This window comes from Mus musculus, chromosome X (assembly GCF_000001635.26).
Source record: "Mus musculus strain C57BL/6J chromosome X, GRCm38.p6 C57BL/6J".
Taxonomy (NCBI): Eukaryota; Metazoa; Chordata; class Mammalia; order Rodentia; family Muridae; genus Mus; species Mus musculus.
The window spans coordinates 160,621,661-160,642,731 of NC_000086.7; the positions used below are offsets into that span (position 1 = coordinate 160,621,661).

Consider the following 21,071-nt stretch of genomic DNA (forward strand, 5'->3'; position numbering starts at 1 on the left):
TACATATACATTTATATACATTCACATACACATGATGCATCAGGGAATTAGTTAGTCTTTCCAATGTTCCATATGCTTATTTTATATTTGCATAATAAGTTATTGACAAAGGTATATAAGAAAGCTTCTTCTTATCACTTTAGTCCAGCACTTATATAAGTTTCAGAATTAATTTGAAAGCTTGGTTATTAGATGCGTATATGTCTAAAATTATTTTTTCTTCTTGGAGAATTATTCCTTTTAGCATTTAATAATGATCTTTTCTTTACCCTCAATAATATTCTTTGTATTGTGAACTGAAGTTCCTAGTGGGGAGGGGGAAAAAAGAGCTGCACCTGTGTTAAAGATTTTATTAAACCAAAAGTCTTAATTTTGTGATTATGGAAAATTAAAATGTTTCCAACCAAATCAAGTTATTTTGGGCTATTTTCAGTCCCTTTAAAAGCCATTCTTTGCCCATTTCTAGGTTTGACATAATGCCATGAATTTGAGAGTGAGCGGAGGGGGGGAGGAGGTGTAGATGGGGGAGATTTTAGGGAGCAAAGGAAAGAGGAAACAGAATGTAATTGCATTTCAATTTAAAAAAAATAAAGAATGAATAAAAAGCATTTTAGATGTGTTCTTAACAAGCCCCTAACTTCCATCAATCCACTCTAGAGTGGTCATCAGATAGCATGTGAGGCCTATGATGGAGATTTCAGCACCTTGCTATAGAACTCTCCTAAACAATATTTCCATCAATGTAGTCGTGAGTTTTGATGTATAAATTTCTTTTTTCTGTAACTGTAAGAAAAGTATGAAATGGTTACCATGTTGGAGCATAGAATTGGAGGCAAAATAGGTTTCTGGGTATGAATATACATTTAAATAAATTATCACTTATTCTTCAAGGCAAAAGTTGCATTTTTCCATCCACAGCATTAAAACCTATCTTGTCTGATATTAGTATTACCATGGTTTCAGGTACATTGTTTGCCCGCACCTAGGGGTTTCTTTTGCTTTTCTACAAGTTTAGTTACTCATTTCCAAAGGTATCTGATACAGTTTATTCATTATTTCTGATACATAGCATGGAGGCTAACATGATCTGGATTATTTCTTGATCTCAAAGTTCCAAAACTTTAAAAAAAATTAATGAAATATAGCCTCACCCTTGGAAAGTAGTCAGGTGTTTGATATGTAATAAGAATAACAGAATAAGCTACAGAGGGTATATAACCAAGGCCCTGTCTTATCCATCAAGTTGTCAGACCATATTAATTATAGGGCTCAATGTGAATATATTGACTTCGTATTTCCAGCAAACAAGAAAAATAGGGGGTTTGTTGTTCTCACACTCTCTCACAAGATTCTAATATGTTTCTCGACCCTCAAGGTGGTTCCCCACCTACTCAAGATCACTGGTTATGGATTCTCCAAAAAAACAATTACAGTTTGATGATGGAAGTATTTTATTTCAATAATAGTTTAGTATTCACCTCATCCCCAGCCACTCACAGTTATTACCCCTAATTGTTTTCTCTCCTGATCTCTGGGTTCCTTTCAGTATGTTTCTAAATTTCTTTGATCTCCTGGTTAGGTATCATTTGAGACCAATACTAGGTCCAAACCCAGTTTATCACTGGCAATCCTAACACTGGAAGTAAATCTCATCAACTGTTATTTAACATAGTTTTACCAATAGCAGTTTGCTAAGGACTGCAAACACTCACATGATGCATCTGCTTATGGTGTGAATTAGGGTCTACTTTTCTCTACTACTACGAATTTCAAGGGGCCTTTGTTAAGACTGAAACTTGGGGTCATCTGTTTTCAAGGAGGCTGGGAGAAGTTTTTGTTCATCTTAAGCAAGACTGGTCCCTGGCTTATCATATTTATGTACTACATAGAAAGCCTTTAAAAACTCATTAAAGTCGATGTTGCCATCTTTGTTGAAGTCCACTATGCTGGCAAGCTCATCAATTTGGGAATCATCTATATGAGCTTTGTAATGAGCATTGAAAAGTTTCCACATGGTCCGAAATTCATCCATGGAGATCAGACCTAAAGGGAAGCAGGCAAAGGTGGTAGTAAGTGGTGATGTTAAGAGTGACCTGCAAGAGAAGGGGAAGCAACACTGACAGAATAGTAGCAATTACCAGCTCACTAACATGCCTGAGAATCAAAACACTGAAGGAGACAGAACAAGGTCATAAATGTGAGAAACAGTGTGACATTTGCAGCTACAGAAGATCCTGAGAATACTCTAATGGCAAACAAACAAACAGTGCATGGTGAAGAAATGGCAAGTGAGCATGGATGGAAGTGGTATAGAAACCATAGAAACTAAAACCCAAGAATGCAAGATACAGAGGAGGATGGCAGAAGAGAGAGCAACATGAGAGCAGGACAAAGTTCCCTGGGAGTTAAGATGATGTTGTGTGTATGCACATGTGTGTGTGTGTGTGTGTGTGTGTGTGTGTGTGTGTGCATGTGTGCACATAGACCATTGTCATAGTGCAAATATGGAGCTCAAGCGGACACCCTGAGAGTGTCAGTTCCTTCTTCCACCTTTCTTCCATGTGAGTCTCAGGGACTGGATACAGGTCATAGTGGTCAGCAGCGAGCACCGTTTTTTGATGAATCATCTCATAGACCCACTGTTGCCTGTTTTAATATGCAAAGATTTACTTTCATGGATCACTATTGATAGTTTTTCATATTCAAATGTCTCTGCACAGAGGTTGGGGTGGTGGCAGGGTGCTGAAGATGGTACCCAGAGTCTCATATACTAATAGGCAATCTCTCTACTACTGAGCTATATTCCCAGACCTGCATTTTTAAGTTAGAAGATCAGTCATTGTATATCAAAGTTAAATTAAAACCAAGTTTTCAGTCCCTCAAACTAATCAACATTCCTTTACCTGATTGATCACTGTCGATGATATTAAATATGATTTTCAGGTCAGATCGGTATCTGTACATAGTTTCAGTTAGATTGGACTTCATCTAGAATAAAGATTTTCTAAGTGTTAAACATTGAAGATTAACAGTCTAGATTAATTTCAGCAAATGTGATAAATACAAAATAACCTCACAAATTCTTTTTCCTTTCTTATTTATCTTTTTCTGATGCAAAGGAATAAGCCCAGGGCCTTGCATGTATGCCAGGAGTCTACCACTGAACTGGACCTTAAGGTCACCGATTTACATATGAGAAGGCAAACCTTTGTGAGTCAGATTAAAGACTTCTTGTGTTTGCAGGGACAAAGAGTCAATGTGACAACAGGAAATAACAATTGCAAATCTACAGAAAGTTCTACATAGGTCATTCCATTTCATCTTCTATAGTCTTAAAGAATAGGGACAGAAGACAAAGACAAAGGCAATTTTCCTAGAGGTAGGACAGCTATTGAGTAAGACTTGAATCTTAGACCCTCTGTGCAGAGGCCTATGATCTGAGTAACCATGGTAAACTGTCCCTACCATCCAAGGCCTTCCTATGGATATTTCCCTGTCTAGCCTGTATGCTTCTCTCTGGTCTTCTCACAATCCCAGTAAATTATCGTCCAAGTCTTAGTTCCCATCAGCTCAAGATGATAACTAATTACTGATGAATTGCTAACTAATTAATGATGGGATCTGATCAGTGTCCCTGCAGTATTGCCATTTTAATAAGATATCTTATATCTCATAATACTTTGAGTATATTCTAGGGAACACCAGCAAATCTGTACATGTATGTTGAATATTTAAATGGTATTTTTAATGAGAGAATGCTGTTATGTTGTTATATGTGCCCTTCTGGGAGATAGCACTGATAATAAGAATATCAAGTTTAACATAGGTTTGCTTACAAAGCTTTTGATTATTTATTTTGTCTATTCTAAAGAGGATACACACATTTTCCACCCCCCCCCATCTATTCTCATTCTAATTCCACTCCTAACTTCTGAAAGCACTAAAGTTGCTTAGAGGCTATCCAAAGGGTACATTAAACCAATCCGATTTTTAGGTGGAACTAATATGTCACTCACATCTTTCGTAGGCTTTTCAATACGGATATCGTCAAAGCTGGACATGTAGTCAACACTTCCGCTGGAATCAATGGTTACCAGGTGTGAACTTAGAGATCTCCATGGTAAGTTCAGCCCCAAAATGTTCTCCATAGAAAATGCCCACTCGGCCAATGAAATCCTTCCTAACAGCAACAAGAAAAAAACATATAATTTTACAAAATAAAGATGCAAGCTCTTTCTCAGACCTAATGGGCAGTCTGAGGTTTTAAGGCATGAGGGCCCACTGCTCTCTTCCATGATCTGTCCTTCCAGGTCCCAGAGCCTTGAAGAAATGTAAAGTAAGTCTTTCATGTTCTGTAAATCTTACTGTCACATATAGGAAATTCAAATTAAGTATTGAACTTTTTCTCTTTCCCTAATACACAAAATAAGATATTACTGAAGATTTAAAAACATAGAAAAAGAGACTTACTTTTATTTTTAATATTTTAGCATATCACTTACCTTTTTCCCAACTGTTTTTGTCTTTAATATTACATTGTAATTTATCAAACCACATATATATTTATTTTTCTTATTATTGAAGATATATATTCATTTGGAACAACTTTATATTGGGGATCAAACCTAGTTTGTCTAATAGGCAAGCACTCTACCACCAAGCAATATTGCCAAACCTTGGCTTTTGAGACAATCTCAATACATTACTCAGGCTATCCTTCAAACCTAGAATTCTCCTTTTTTCCTTTCTGACTGGTATGAGCCACCTTCCCAGAACTTAAATGATTTCAAATAAACAATTCCATTATTTCTAGTCTTTTTACTAAGTATATAAATATTTATATATAAATACATATAGTTTCTCTTTCAAGTTTAGACTTATGTGTAGGAATGTTTTGCCTATATGTATGTGTGTGTGTGTGTGTGTGTGTGTGTGTGCGTATGTGTGTGTGTGTATACAGTGCCCATACCTTGAACACAATATGGTGAAGAAGCTGACCTTGAATTCTTTATTCTTCTGCCTCTACCTCCCCAATGCTAGAATTATAGTCAAGACCTAATTTATTCTTAATTCTCTGCTTTTACAAACCATTAACAGATCTTAGAATGGAACTCGGTTGGTAGAGTACTTGTCTAACCTGCAGAGAGCCCTGGGTTTGATTCCCAGTGCCACAAAAGTTGGGCATGGTGGCACAAAAGTCATACCCCCAGCACATAGGAGGTAGAGACAGGAGGATTCAAAGTTCAGGGCCATCCTCAGCTATGTAGGGGGTTTGAGGCCATTTTGTTTTAGAGACCCTGTCTCCAAAAAAAAAATTAAATCAAAGAAAACTAAACCATAAAAGTAGAGTGAAATTTATCAATATAATTGTTTTTTAGGTAAATGATTCAATATTTTCATTTAAATGTTGAATTACATTGACTGTGTTTTGAATGACAAAACAATTTGGATTTCCTAGTATTCATATCAAATGCCAAACTTGGTTGTGATATACTAATATTTGACTATTTAATTTATGAATTTTTTCATATAAATATATCCATAATTGTCTTTTTCTTGTCAGGTTTAAGCACCAAGTCTATGTTGAACTTCTAACATATTCTGTTCCTATTCTCTGGAAGTTGTATAAGATTTTCCTTATTTTCTTTAAGGCATGAAGCTGTCTGAAAGCAGAGAACTTTCTTGCAGAAACTCTCAAATTTCCTTATTCTGTTCCTTTAACAGTTACAGAGTCACTAAGACTTTTGGTTTATTTCTGTCTCAGCTTAGAGTGTGTGTATAGATGTATATATTTTAGGAATATGTCCATTTGATTTAAAGTTCTAATTCTTTGATAGATAAGTTTTCATAATATATCTTAATGATCTTAATGTTTATAAATTACGTAATAACATATGTAATAACATCCTTTTCTATCTCAGCATTGGTTATTTGTACTTGAATATGTGTTCTCTAATTTGTGTTCTCTCTCTCTCGCTCTCCTGTTTACCAGTTTCTTCAAAGAACTATTTTCTTATCAGTTGATAAAAGTTTCATTGTTTAAAAATATATACATTCAGAGAAGCCACTGTTTCTCTGATTTGCATTCTGGAAAGTTTTCATGTTAAAGTTCCATTACCACTGAGCTTGAAAATTATAATTTCTACTGTAATTGTTCTGTGATACTACAAGAAGTACAATGATTCAAAAGTATTGTACTGGCTAGTTTTGTGTCAACTTGACACAGCTGGGGTTATCACAGAGAAAGGAGCTTCAGTTGAGGAAATGCCTCCATGAGATACAACTGTAAGGCATTTTCTCAATTAGTGATCAAGGGGGAAGGGCCCCTTGTGGGTGGGACCATCTCTGGGCTGGCAGTCTTGGATTCTATAAGAGAGCAGGCTAAGCAAGCCAGAGGAGGCAAGCTAGTAAGGAACATCCCTCCATGGCCTCTGCATCAGCTCCTGCTTTCTGACCTGCTTGAGTTCCAGTCTTAGCTTCCTTTGGTGATGAACAGCAGCATGGAAGTGTAAGCCGAATAAACCCTTTCCTCCCCAGCTTGCTTCTTGGTCATGATGTTTGTGCAGGAATAGAGACCCTGACTAAGACAAATTGGTACCAGCAGAGTGGGGTATTCCTGTGACAACCTGACCATGTTTTGAGGAGGACTGTGGAAGGACTTTGGAACTTTGGGCTTGAAGATCCATTCGTTGTTAAGAGCTCTGTCAGATGTTGTGTAGGAGCTTGGAAGATAATGTTGAGAACAGTGCAGAAGATGGAGATCTGGTTTGTGAAATTTCAGAGGGAAAATTAAAGACTCTTTTCAGGGACATTGCTGTTTTGATTGTGAAGATTCTGTGGTTCTGGTTAGCTGGGGCTGAAGAATCAGCCGTGATTAACAAGATACCAGAACTACTAAAGCAAAAACTTGGCATTACTGGGACTATTGATGCTGGTTAGCTGGAGCTAAGAAATTAGCGGTGATTAAGAAGAGACCAGCATCATTGAGGTGACATCTTCTGAGAAGTGTTTTCTGAAAGCACAAAGAGGCTGTGTTCCAGAGATAGCCAAGGTTGTACTCCTGCTTCAGCGGGACTTGGTAATATGTAAGGGTCACCCAGGTGGTACTGGTTTTGAAGGCATGAAGGGGTCACAAAGAGCAGCTGAGGCTCAACACTGTGAGAGGCCATGGAAGGCCATTGGTGAAGGTGCAGCCGCGGTTGCAATTGAAGGCCCAGGACTGAAGGGGTCATGCAGTGTTTTGGAGATGCCAGTACCATGAGATGACCACCAAGAGCAGCAGCAGCAGTGGAGTACAGGCATCTGGAGCCTAGAGGACGATGCGTGTAGTACAAAGGGCATGGCTGGAGAAGTGACCCAAGCCCTTGGAGGAGCCCAGAAGATTGTGAGTTGGATCCCAGACGCTGGAAGGTTGGACATTGATTTTTGCTTCTGATTGTGACTGTGCCCTGATATTTTCCCTCTTGAAGGAAGAAACTATTTTAGTGGAGCCTACAGTTAAGAGACTTTTCATTGTAAAAAGACTTTGGATTTTAAAAGAGATGGATATTTTAAAGAGATTGAAATTTTAAGAATATGTAAAGACTGTGGAATGTTTAGAGTTATTTAGACCTTGGGGATGAATAAGAATGTAAGGGTTGAGGCTTACTAGTGATGTGTTTGTGTGTCAAGTTGACAAGGGGTCAATTGTACTGGCTAGTTTTGTGTCAACTTGACACAGCTGGGGTTATCACAGAGAAAGGAGCTTCAGTTGAGGAAATGCCTCCATGAGATACAACTGTAAGGCATTTTCTCAATTAGTGATCAAGGGGGAAGGGCCCCTTGTGGGTGGGACCATCTCTGGGCTGGCAGTCTTGGATTCTATAAGAGAGCAGGCTAAGCAAGCCAGAGGAGGCAAGCTAGTAAGGAACATCCCTCCATGGCCTCTGCATCAGCTCCTGCTTTCTGACCTGCTTGAGTTCCAGTCTTAGCTTCCTTTGGTGATGAACAGCAGCATGGAAGTGTAAGCCGAATAAACCCTTTCCTCCCCAGCTTGCTTCTTGGTCATGATGTTTGTGCAGGAATAGAGACCCTGACTAAGAAAAGTATATTTTGATTACCAAAAATATGTGGTATATGTTAACTGTCCCCGAACTCATGATTCCTTTGCCTCTGCCTTGAATGTTAGGATTACAGGCATGTGCCACCATGCTGAATCCCCAAAATGGTTTTTATGGTTAGATTAGATTGAGCTATAGCACTACTCACTCTGTCAGGGTATGAGTGTATTCTATAGTGATAATCTTTGATTTCTGCGGGAGGAATATTAAAACCCCCACTACGATGGCAGAGGTTTCTGCTTCTGCTAGTTGCCCTGTCAGGTCTGTCTTGCATATTTTGAGGCCGTATCAGTAGCAACATAAACATGCAGAACAAATTTGACTAGCAAATTAAATGTTTGCTATCACAAAGTATCCCCTTTTCATGTCTAGTAATGTATTTCCTCAGAGTCTACTTTGTTTGCTATTAACAAGAGTACTTTCCAGCTGTGTTTCTGTTAATGTTTTCCTGCTATTTGTGAAAATATAACTTCCAATCTTTGTATATATGATCCACTACTACTGCCTTTTTTTTCTCAGTTGCTGATTAGTCTATCAGTCCAACTGTTGTGTCTCTGTAGTAACGTGTTTCTTCTGCCTGCATTAGAATGTCCTCTTCTTTATGGTTGCTCTGGAGCGTCATTACAAGAGAATGCAAGTGTGGATTTAATTTTATATATCCTGATTGAGAATCAGGGTTTCTATTTCTCTCTAACATTCAGTTCTGGAAGAGCTTCAGAAATTATTATATTACCTACATCCTTCCTCCCTTACAGTCGGTCTCTTTCTTTCTGGTACACTGATAGGTTAGACTTTGATCCTCACTAGATGTTTGTTAAGCCCTCTCTCATTTTGCTGTTCACAACAGTTTTTCTGAGACAAGGTCTGGCTATATAGACCAGGTTAGCCTTGGGGTTACTGTGTTGCTTAGGCTAGCCTTGATGTTCTCATCTCTCCATCTAATTCTTGAAGAGATGTCTAATCTTCTCTTTAACACAGTCATCATGCACATTGTCTCACCCTCTTGGGTTTTGTTTTTGTTTTGAGACAAGGTCTCATGTAGCCCAGGCTGGCCTTTAATTCCTGACTTCCTACCACCACTTCCAGAGTGTTGGCATTACAGGTATGTAGCACCCACTCTGCTTCCTCTCTAGTTTAGCAAACCACAGTGCTATAACTATTTGATACTTCTTCCAATCATACTTCAAATATTTCAAACACACATCGTGGTTCTCTTTTGTTCCTTTTCTCCTTTTTGTTTCTTAGACATTTTATATTTTGTATTTGACAACTCCAACAGCTGATTTCCTTGGTGGAACTAGCTCTGTTATTTGCTGGTTTTATTGACTCTTAGTCATCATAGCTCACCTTGTTTGTTTAGTACTCCTTAATTGAAAGCTCATGCTAATTGATGTTAACCTCTGAATATACTAATGGATACAATTAAGGTTGTTTTTCACAAAGATGCAGTTGGGAACATTATAGAATTTAGCCACTTTGAAGGCACAGAAACCCTGACTTCATCTTTTCTATCTTTCTACCATGCTAGAATTTAATGTCAGGATGATTGCTAGAGCAACATTCGCCCTCACACCAGGGTAAACCAGCCTTCGGTGCTTACTCATTCATTTGTGCTCTCATGTATGAGTCAAACCATCTTTCTGTCATAATTGGCTTTCTCTTTGTTTTTCTTTCTTAAGACAAAACCTCTCCGTGTAGCTCACGCTAGTCTCATACTCATAATTCTCCTGCCTCAGCCTCCCAGTGGCCAGGAATTACAGGCATGTGTCACTATTCCAGGCTCAAATAATCATTCAAAAGAATGGCACTCTTAAGACTTAAGACACTGAAGCTGACAAACGCATTACAGTTCTGCAACCTCTAGACTCTCTCTCCACAGGCAACCGGAATGGAGGTCTAACTCATGGCTGTTGGTTACTTGAATTCAAAGAAGCTTATTGAAAAGGAGATACATTCTGCTTTTTTTTTATAGCAAATAATGGATTTTAATTTTTTTCTATCATTCCATTCTAGCAACTAAGAACTAAAATTCCATTGAAGAAAACCTACTCTGTATATAGCCAGATATGTTGAGAAATGGTAAATAGTTTATTACCTGACCTACTGTGGTCACGGAGCTCGAAAGCGTTGATGAGATCAGTTTTTCGTGAAATCATTTTTTCCTTTAGTATCTTGAAAGCACTGGATTCCATAGCATTCATCCTGTATGAAGAAAGCAGCGTTTCAGCGGCACTTACAAACACTCTGCCCGCTTCATTCTCCTGTGCTATGTTACAACATGCCAGTTGCCACTTCACATAAATTGCCTATATTTATATGCATTGTGTTGTTAGATGGTAAATGTATGCATTTTTGTTTGCATTTTGCATATTTGTTAGATATTTTGAAAATCAGCGTCACTGTTGCTGTTTGTATACTTCATTTTCTAGACATTTTATCTTTTGTATTGGACAATTAGGGATGGCGAGGGGGTTGTGTGCATGCCACCATACATGTGTGCAGATCAGAGGACAACTTTGTGGAGCTGGTTCTCCTCCTTGTACTTTGATGCATGCGCCAGATAGAGTTTTCCTTCGATTTGAAAGACTCATGTGAATAATTATTTAGAAAAAAGAAACTTGTCTTATGAGATATTGAAATTTACCATTACATAACTGAAACAAACTAGGTGGTGACTGCTAAAAGAAGATATGCACATGAGCAGAGCATCATAGGAACCTCCAAACCCAGCTTCAACTCTCATGAGGACAACCAAGGCAACACAGGGCATATAATTCAATAGAAAAGACAGTCTTTTGATTGATGCTAGGACATTTAGTCAACTATGGCAACATAAACTTCGTTGTCAGCTTATTTTTAAAAGAAATGTACAATTTCAGAAAAGATTCATTTATTTTTAATGTTTTCAGTGTGGAACCAGCAATACAAAACATTATCTATATATCACAAACATAAAATGGCAGGTGCACATAGCAGTTGATGAATAATAGCAGCCTATTTAAGTAAATTAAAGAATCAACTAAGACAGACATCATGAGACTAGATAACTTCAAAAAGAAACAAGATTGCACTATATGTTACCTCACAGGAGACCTAGTTTAAGTTTCAAAGGCACAACGAGTTTGAAATGAAGGTACAAAAAGCACAAACCAAAACACAAAGCCAGCAACCGCATAAGCTAGCGTGTCATGTTAATAGGAGACAAAATAGACAGATGAAAACTGGAACTCGAATGAAGGGGAGGAGGTTTCATAATGATAGGACACAGAACAACTATAAACATATGTGAGCCTAACAACAGAACCTGGAACTGCATGCAGCACAAACTAAAAGAATTAAAGAAACAGACAACTCAATAATGATGGCTAGAACCTTCACTGGCAGAATTGCTCTTAGTCCCTCGGACAGTCAATAGTATTATTGAAGCTATATACCTTTGGTGAAGAGGGTTCAGGCATGATGTACTAGTTACTTGGTACTGGAAAAATTGTGGCATTGTACCATAACTTAGTCTGATGTAAGCTCCTCGGTTGCTGCCTTCTTCATAATAATTAGAAGCAGAAAATACAGTAATGACCTGATTTAAAAAAAAAAAGAAAAAAGAGGATCAAGTTCATTAAGTTAGCTCTCAAATGATCATTCAATAAAAGACAAATTATCCAGGTCTAACATGATTTCATATGATTCCCTTGAGGGAAACTAAAAGTCTTCAGTCAGTGTCTCAAGTACTAACTCCTCGCTATTCACCCAACATTCCCAGGGTATGGCCCTGAACACCTACATACTATTTTAGTGCTAAATCTTAGAATTCTCTTTAAGGTTTAGTTTCTAAATTCTAATTTTTCATTGAGGATAAATCCCTTATTTTCTTATCTTGTAATATCTGAGGGGTCAAAATAAAATTTAGTTAGAAGCCCATTCTTTTTTCGTTCCCCCAAAGATGACAGATTTAGAGGGTTCCCAGCTGCCTAAAAAATGTTTTAAGAGCATAGAATTAATGGCATGGGGCTATGGAAGCATGGTAGGCAGGATATGAAAAGACAATACTTGCTGGTGACAGGGAACCTGACTTGAGTCCAATTCTGGTCTAATGAGAATGTCACTTCTGATGAACCACTGCTATTTTCTAATTACAAATAGATTCTAAATAATATGTGCCTTATTTATATTAGTATGGGCCAAAAATGCATGAATAGACTTAAGAACATTAAAGTGTCAGCACAGAAGGAAATGCCACAGGATTTTATATTCATTGTTATTTATTTTTATTCACTATAAAGAAAAAAAGAAAAGAACCATCCCAGGGCAACTGAAGATAAGAACCAGTTTCCTAGTCTTTACCTTTTCCAGCCTTGTTGGCATGACTGGAGGAGAACAAGACATTCCATTTTAATATCAGTAAAGTAACCACAGGAAGCAACTTGCTAGTGATCACCTCCTCAGGGAGTTGAAAGGAAGTGTGCTGTGTATATTCTGTCTTTTACAGGGAATTGCAGAAGACAGAGAGCAAACTGGATTCTTTGTGAGGAAAAGTTCAGTCTGCCCTTTTGTGGGAATTGCAACTGTGTAATGTGAGAATTGGCTTACTATTAGTAAAAGATGAAGTGTGCACGCATATGTTCATGTGTGCACGCATGTGTATGTATCTCTCTCTCTCTCTGTGTGTGTGTGTGTGTGTGTGTGTGTGTGTGTGTGTGTGTGTGCTCAGTGTCATTGTCTTAGTTTAAAAGTAATGCATTTGGGTATTAAGTTAGAAAGAAGTACACTTGTGATGGTGAATTTTAATTGTCAATTTGATTGGATTATTGAGCAGAGCATAGTTCTTGGTATGTCTGTGAGGACATCTCCAGACAGGATTAACTGAGGGAGGGAAGACCTTCCCTGAATGTGGATGGCACAATTTCTAAGGTTGGGGTCCTGGATAGAACCAAAAAGGAAAAGGGAGAATGTTAGCCAAGCATCAGCATCTCTCCCTCCTTCCTAGTCATCTAAGATGTGATCAAGCGGCCAACTACCAAGCCTTCTCCATCATGATGCAAACTCTCAAAACTGTGCATCAAAATATATCCTTTATTCCTTAAGTTGCTTCTTCTCACTTGGTTATGGCAATGGGAAGCACCATTAGTCCATTTTCTGTTTGATAGTAAGGAAGACATCTCATGGGCTTTTAGGTAGGGCAACACTGGGCAGCAAAGACCAGGCTGTGGCAAGGATGTCTGCAAGAATTTCATCCATGACATTAGCTCACCTTTCCATCATGAGAGACTTCATACCCGTCGGGTTTACACTCATGAGACCTAATGAGCATCTTCAACTGGTTTTTACTAAGAACCTTAGAGGTAACATCTGGTCCAAAATAGCAGCCCCCTCCTCGGCTTGTGTTTGGATAACAGCCTTTTTTGCCTCTGGGGTCACTCCACAGAATGTCAACTATCTTGGAACAATAAAATAAATTAGGTTTCTACTTGTAAATAACAGTCTATCATTTTTATACTCCAATTTACTTGACAGAAATATTAAAGGTACCTAGAATTACAGATATGAACCACCTTGCCGAGCTAAATTCAGAAGAGAAAACAGTTCCTTCCAACAAACATATTAAGTGCACTTCACATATTCAAGGAGATTAGATAGATCTCCCTCTCATTGGCCCAGTTTGTTGCCCCATCGAACATATTAAGAATGCCTAATATACGTTCATTTCAAGGAACTACTTTCTCTCTTGAATTTAACTGGGCACAGTGGTTCATGGTTTTTCAAGAACATTCTATAAAACTTTTTTTTTTTTTTTTGCCTCTATAAGGATGGTCTCCAATTCAGCAGTACACTTACTCACTGACTGGCTTCCACATGTTCTAAACCAACAGTGATTTTAATTCAGTGTAATATTTCCTTTGGTGGCTGGAAGAAGCAAGTGCAGGTCACACAACACCCAGGGCTGAAGACCCACATTTGAAGAATATTTTCACAGAATTGAATGTTTGAATTACTACTACAAGGGCTTAAAAAAGAGTGGGGAAAGTCACTTCTTTATCACTGAAGACAGTGACAACCTTGAGAAAGCTGTCTGGGTCCTACTTTGATAATCCCTCAATCAGGTATTTGGGTCAACTCTCCTGCAAAGAATTCATGGTTCCAATAGACAATGATTTTAAAAGTCTGTTAACTGTTTTCCATAGTTATTTCTGCTGTTGCTATGTGTGCATAGAATTGAATCGGAGCCTCGAGTAGGCTAGGCAAATGTGCTACTTCTAAGCTACATCTCCAACCTGTTCATATCTATAGGTTTCTTTGGAGAAGAAACACGTAATTGATATTTTGTATGTAGAGATGTAGAAATGTAGAAGCCAGAGGTCTACGTTGGATGTTTTCCTCAACTATTCTCTCTCATTGAACCCATAGCTCAACAATTTAGTTGGACAGACTAGCCAATAAGCCCTAGAGATTCAGCTGTCTATTCCTTCCCAGTGCTGGGATTACAGTTGTGTGCTGCCACACCCAACTTTTATTTCAGGTGCTGTGGATCCAAACTCAGGGACCTCATGTTTGCACACTAAGCACTTTACAGACTGAGCCATCTTTTCAGGCCCCTTCAATTGAAAATCTTTAGTTATTCTAGGAGGTCCCAATCAGGTCTTAAGAAGAGGATCAGATATGGCTCCTCCACTAAAGACTGTGCACCCATTTACAACTTGATATAAAGGGACACCTGGAGATAAATGAGAGAAAAGACAGAATGGCAGAATGAGGACCAGAAGTAGAAGAACCATTCTGGAATGGTCAGTACCTGTTCAACACTAAAGATACTCAAGAGCAGGCTCAGACCAGATAGTTTTTGTCAACTAGTTGAGGGGAGAATTAAAATCTCCCAAAAAAGAATCACCTCAAGAGCATCCTTCCTTCCCACTGAATTCCAATGTTATACCCTACATATAAATTTAATGCAGCACCTTTAAGTTCTGATGTTGATGGGGAAAATGACACTTTTATTTAAACTGAGTTCTATCTGGCTTGTATACGATGAATTCACATTTTGGGTGTGTGACTCGACTTGTAGCATAATAAAAGAGGAAACACGGAACATAAGGGATTATTATATTTCATTAGGAAAGGATTAAGCTTTCAATTCCTACATGGAACACAGTAATTTATAGGCAAAATGTCCTCTGGAAAGCATCCTAACTTACCCTTGGAGAACAGCATACATTATTTTATAAATATAACCCTATGTAGTAATATATAAGAAAATATTATACATATATATGTATATATATACACACATACATATATATGACAATGGAAGAACAATTCATGATAAAGTATAGAGAAGTAAACTCTCATAGCACCTTTTTCTTCCTTCCTTTTTACCACATACAATAGTCAAAATTTACATAAATTAAATGTACATATGAGGTGAGCAAGGACACACCTGCTATAGGAAGGCAGAGACAGAAGGATCACAAATTCCATGCTAACCTGGGCTATGAAGCAAGTCCCTATTTCACAAGACTAAAGATAATGTTAGAATGTTTGCCTGGCCTACACAAAGCTTGTACTTAATCTCTAGCACTATAAAAAACAGACAAGTAATATTATATAGACTGAGCAAGATCTATACACTATTTAGGTAGGTGATAGATAGATAGATAGATAGATAGATAGATAGATAGATAGATAGATAGATAGAATATAGATATAATAACAAAAGGTTCTCAACTTATGGGGCACAACCCCTTTGGGGGGTCAAATGACCCTTTTAAAGAGGTTGTTTAAGACAATCAGAAAACATATATTTACATTATAATTCACATCAGTAGCAAAATTACAGTTATGAAGTAACAAAAATAATTTTATAGTTGGGGGTCACCACAACACGAGGAACTGTATTAAAGGGTCGCAGCAGTAGGAAGTTTGAGAAATACTAAATTAAAGGAAAAGAGGCCATGAATTTAGGTGAGAACAAAGGGTCCATGGGAGGAGTTTGAGGGAGGAAAAGGAAAGAGAAAATGATCTTATTATATTATAATCTTAATTTTTTTCCTAAATCATTTAAAAATACCTGTTGCTGGAACTTCATAGAAGCAGAATGACTACCAGCCAAAGGACTACTTTGTTAAGTAGTTACCTATGTTACTTTACTTATTTGAGTCTTAGAAATCACAAGGGCTAACAGCTTTAAGAAACAAGTGTCTCAGAATCCATAACTTGAATTCTAGATTTCTTTTTACAGTCTAGAAATTATATATTTGATTATGTACAAACTATAGAGATAGATTTAGAGAAGACAATAAGTTCCAATTACAAAGGTGAAGTCACTTTTAACATCTATTTTATAGGGATAACATCATCACTGTTGATGAAATGATGTCACCTCTCTGGTGAATGTTTTGGTTACCTACTTGTTCCCATTCTTGCTTTGTCAAGTCTTCAGAAGGAGTCTTGTCTGGTTCAACCTTCCTTGGTTCAACATAATTTGACGCTGATTTATTTCTCTTTTCGCCAGTCTCTTGATTTCCCAACACTGGCGGCATCAACACAGATTTCATCTGCAAAAATTAAAATGCTTTAGTTAAATATTGCATGAACGCATGTCAGTTCCAGTTAGGAATCTGTCCATAATGTGCCTCAACTCTGAAAAAGCATGCGAATAGTCTCGTACCTCATGAGCATTGTTAATTTGCTAGTGTGTCTGTAAGATGGGCCCATTCAGCTAGAGTCAAGAGCTCCGGGGTACTGGTTAGTTCATAATGTTCCACCTATAGGGTTGCAGATCCCTTTAGCTCCTTGGGTACTTTCTCTAGCTCCTCCATTGGGAGCCCTGTGATCCATCCATTAGCTGACTGTGAGCATCCACTTCTGTGTTTGCTAGGCCCCGGCATAGTCTCACAAGAGACAGCTACATCTGGGTCCTTTCGATAAAATCTTGCTAGTGTATGCAATGGTGTCAGCGTTTGGATGCTGATTATGGGGTGGATCCCTGGATATGGCAGTCTCTACATGGTCCATCCTTTCATCTCAGCTCCAAACTTTGTCTCTGTAACTCCTTCCAAGGGTGTTTTGTTCCCACTTCTAAGGAGGGGCATAGTGTCCACACTTCAGTCTTCATTTTTCTTGAGTTTCATGTGTTTAGGAAATTGTATCTTATATCTTGGGTATCCTAGGTTTTGGGCTAATATCCACTTATCAGTGAGTACATATTGTGTGAGTTCCTTTGTGAATGTGTTACCTCACTCAGGATGATGCCCTCCCTGAAAAGAGAGGCCCATTGGACACGCAAAATTTGTATGCCCCAGTACAGGGGAACGCCAGGGCCAAAAAGGGGGAGTGAGTGGGTAGGGGAGTGGGGGTGGGTGGGTATGGGGGACTTTTGGTATAGCATTGGAAATGTAAATGAGCTAAATACCTAATAAAAAATTAAAAAAAAAAGATGGGCCCATTCAAATATTTTTGTGCATTTTGCAACTAAAGATACTTACTACCTTACAGTAAAAGCTTCATATCAGAAATTGTAAGGGACCTCAGAAGCATGTGGGTAAGGTGCTAGACATATTGTAAGGCATTGTCAAAGGAAATAGAAGATGCTAAATAAAGGAGAAACTAATCTCCTTCCAAGCCTTTTTCTATACCCGGGGCTCTGGGGAGTCAAAAAACCATCTTTTTCAAAGGGGGTATGCATTTGATTTTGTTGTGTTTTCCAAGATAAATGAGAAAAAAAAACCACATCATGCCTATGAAATTTCTCACAGGGGAAACAACTTGAAAGCTTAGAAGCCCTTCAAACTTAGTTCAGTGTAGTTCTTAGCTAGACCTGTTAGCAGTTCATCATGTTGTCTAATCCTAGTAGCAAACCCATTTCTTTGAAAAAGAAACCTTTTAAAAAATATAACATGATGAACCCACTGGATTACTTTATATAATCTGAGATTGGGATTTTGGTCTTGTCTCCTTTAAGCCTTATATCTTTACAGAAAGCAATTAAAATGTTTTTACATGTGTGTGTGTGTCACATGCACACCACACTGCACAGCACATATGTGGAAGTCAGAGGACATATTCTCTTCTTCCACCATATAGTTTCCTCGGATTGGGCTCAGGTTGTTAGGTTTGGGAACAAGAACCTTTACCCATGGACCCATTTCACTGACCCACAAAAAAACAACTTCAAAAATAATGCTTCTATTATACTGGTCACCAGAGTTCAGTAATGGATAACTTTCTACGGCAGTTTCTCCAATAAACTATGATATGAAATTATGTTTTTATTTTCAAAATTAAAACTAAGTCTTATTCTAAAGTATCTGCATAAAGTTGATTAGAAACTCAAATCTCAGCTACTAATCACTAGTTCATAGCCTAACTTAGTCTTCTGCAAGCAAATGATCTTAGGTCTTAGGCAGAGCAGAATATTCTGGGAGGACCTTCTAGGCTTAAGTCCACATAATTAATTTCTGATTGGCTCATTAGGCAAGGCCTCATGGTCCCTTGGGAACATGTAGCTCTACAGATTTCAAAGCTATTTACCATTGGGATACTTTCCCTACACCCCGATAAGGCATCACACCACCATTTTTTTCTAGGGAGACCTATTAACCATCCTTCTCTATACTCCTGATTGGGAAATTGAAGACTATCAAACCAGAGCCTCTGTCTTACAGAATCTTTATTCTCAGTGTTGACCTCTACTCAGCTTACCTTACACAATGCCTTTAAGGAATCTAGAATGGTCGTTACCATCAGGTTAGTTTCACCTAGAGCTTCTTATTTTGTATTTTTGACACTTTGACATCTTGGGGCCCTGCTCACTGTAGATGCTGTCCCTCTCTGGGTATCACCATAGACTAGGGAGAGGGATCTAAGAAAGTTCCTATCCACTTTTATTTTTGCCATGCTTTGGTTTTAAATTTCCAAAGAAGTACGGAACAAGTAAAAATTGCTTATTACATCCCAGGTATTGGGGTTTTGCCAGGGATTGGAGAAGCACAAGAATGTCGTATGAAAATAGCATCAGAATTCTTTACCTAAATTTGGTAACTTATGAAAGATATGTATAAAGGGCTTGGGAGTGCAGAAAGGGAACCTGATGGAGCCTAGTAAGGTGAAAGTGAAAGGTTAGTGAGAACATGATATTGCCACTCTCATGTATAGAGGCTCCCAAAACTCAAGTGCAACTGAGATCACATTTCTGTCTCTCTTAGATCAAATACCAGCTTCCCAGGTGGATTGGATATTGACTACTGGTCTTTAAAGACAGTAGCTCAAGCATCCCACTTGGACCACACACCATCATCTGTCCTATAGCTGCTACTGGTCCTCATGCCCATTGGGAACCCCATTTACTTCTAGACTTGGGACTTTAGTTTAGCTCTAGTAAAGGAGGAAGATGGCTCTAGTTGTGTACATTCAAAGAACCCTTTAGTAGGTGTAGAATAGAGCCAGTTCCCTGAGAAGGTCTATACAGGTTCTTGTCCTGACTGTCTTGTATTTAATATAGTTGTTTAGAGTTAAAGTAATCTGAAGATAGTTACTCTGCTCAGTTGAAATAGAGATTTCTAACAATTTAGAAACACATTTCTATGTGATTCTACTTATATGAGTTAGTTAGAGTTCCTATGCAGAATGTCTGTCATGAGAAGGAGAAGTGGGAAGAGTTACTGTTTTGTGGGCATGGTTTCAAGGAAGGAAGTTCTGTGACTGGGTGGTGGTCACGGCAGTAACGGTAGCACAGTAGGGATGCATCCAGTGGGAAGCAGCTTTACAAAAGACAACAGTGCTATATGGTGTTCCTTATACTACAATGCAAGTGAATTAATTCATTTAAACCTTTCTTCTAAAAACCTCACTTTTAGAAATTATTTCATCCCCATTTTTCCATTTGCAACATGGCTTCTTCTTCTTCTTCATTTTTTTAAATGTACTGTATATAGAAAAAACCACCTAGTTGCCATCATCAGTCATAGCTTTTCTGGAGACATTTACTAATTCTCTCAGCTACAACAACCTCCAAAGCACACATCTATTTAAAATGACAAGAAAAGAAGCATATTCCATTATAAATCTCTGAGACAGGATTAGGGCACATATTATTTCTTACTTTATTTCTTTGTAACTGGTGGAGTGTATTCAAGTCTGTGGATTCTGATATCCCACCATGTATGACCAGGATTTCGTTGTCAATAATTGTACCGATTGGGAGCCAGGTATAGACTTCTTCCAAGACTTGTAAGATTTTTCTCCCGTGTAGCTGTAAGTAAGAGCTTTAGTAAGTTTTAGTGTTCTGGTTTGTCCAGTTAAGTAAATAGTCTCAATATAGAGATAAAAAGAAAGTTTTCATGCCAACTGAAGAAAGCCATCAACCAACTAGCAAGTATTTAGCTGGGTTTTTTTTTTATTCTGTATTTTTGATTCTTTGATATCCTGAGGCCTCATTCACGGGGGAGACTACCCCTATCATGGCTAATTTCTAGCGATCTTAAATGACTGCTTTCATATGCAAACCAACTATTTTAGATTCCACACTTCGAAGGAATTTTCTTTTTAAAATTTAAATGTATTTAACTTTATTTTTGTGTGCACCCATGCTTTGCCTTCATGTAGGTCTATGTGAGATTGCCATAGCTTGGAGTTACAGACAGTTGGGAGCCACCATGTATGTGTTGGGATTTGAACCCAGGTCCTCTGGAAGAGCAGTGAGTGCCCTAACCACTGAGCAATCTCTCTAGCCTATCCCCCAACCCCCCAAGGATTTCTTTTCTTGGCCTCTAACTCAGGGCCACAATCCTGTCGTGCTAATCAACCCAGAGCTAGACAAAAGACAATTAGTGATAACCCTTATGCTGCATGGCTGGCTGCCATTGTTCTAACTACTAAACTTTCTTTTTTTTTTCTGTTATTGGATATTTTCTTTATTTACATATACAGAGGTGGATGCTCGCAGCCAACCACTGAACTGAGAAAGGGGGTCCCAATGGAGGA

The 21,071-nt window shown here is 38.1% G+C and overlaps 1 protein-coding gene across 5 annotated transcripts in view; it reads right to left on the minus strand.

Annotated features, from left to right (window-relative positions):
• Positions 1-758: 758 nt before the first annotated feature.
• The window catches only part of Ppef1 (protein phosphatase with EF hand calcium-binding domain 1), a 128,872-nt gene continuing 108,559 nt past the window's right edge, over positions 759-21,071 (minus strand). For 4 of the 5 annotated variants that reach the window (XM_030251335.1, XM_017318481.1, XM_017318480.1 and 1 more), the window contains 8 exons: positions 20,191-20,340; positions 16,499-16,645; positions 13,348-13,533; positions 11,534-11,676; positions 10,195-10,301; positions 4,017-4,180; positions 2,904-2,988; positions 759-2,043 (listed from right to left, as the gene is read on the minus strand). In XM_030251335.1, coding sequence (XP_030107195.1) covers positions 1,844-2,043; positions 2,904-2,988; positions 4,017-4,180; positions 10,195-10,301; positions 11,534-11,676; positions 13,348-13,533; positions 16,499-16,645; positions 20,191-20,340 — 1,182 coding nt within the window. In that variant the 3' untranslated portion in view covers positions 759-1,843. The remainder of the gene's footprint in view (positions 2,044-2,903; positions 2,989-4,016; positions 4,181-10,194; positions 10,302-11,533; positions 11,677-13,347; positions 13,534-16,498; positions 16,646-20,190; positions 20,341-21,071) is intronic. The other variant, NM_011147.1, reaches the window with a different exon arrangement.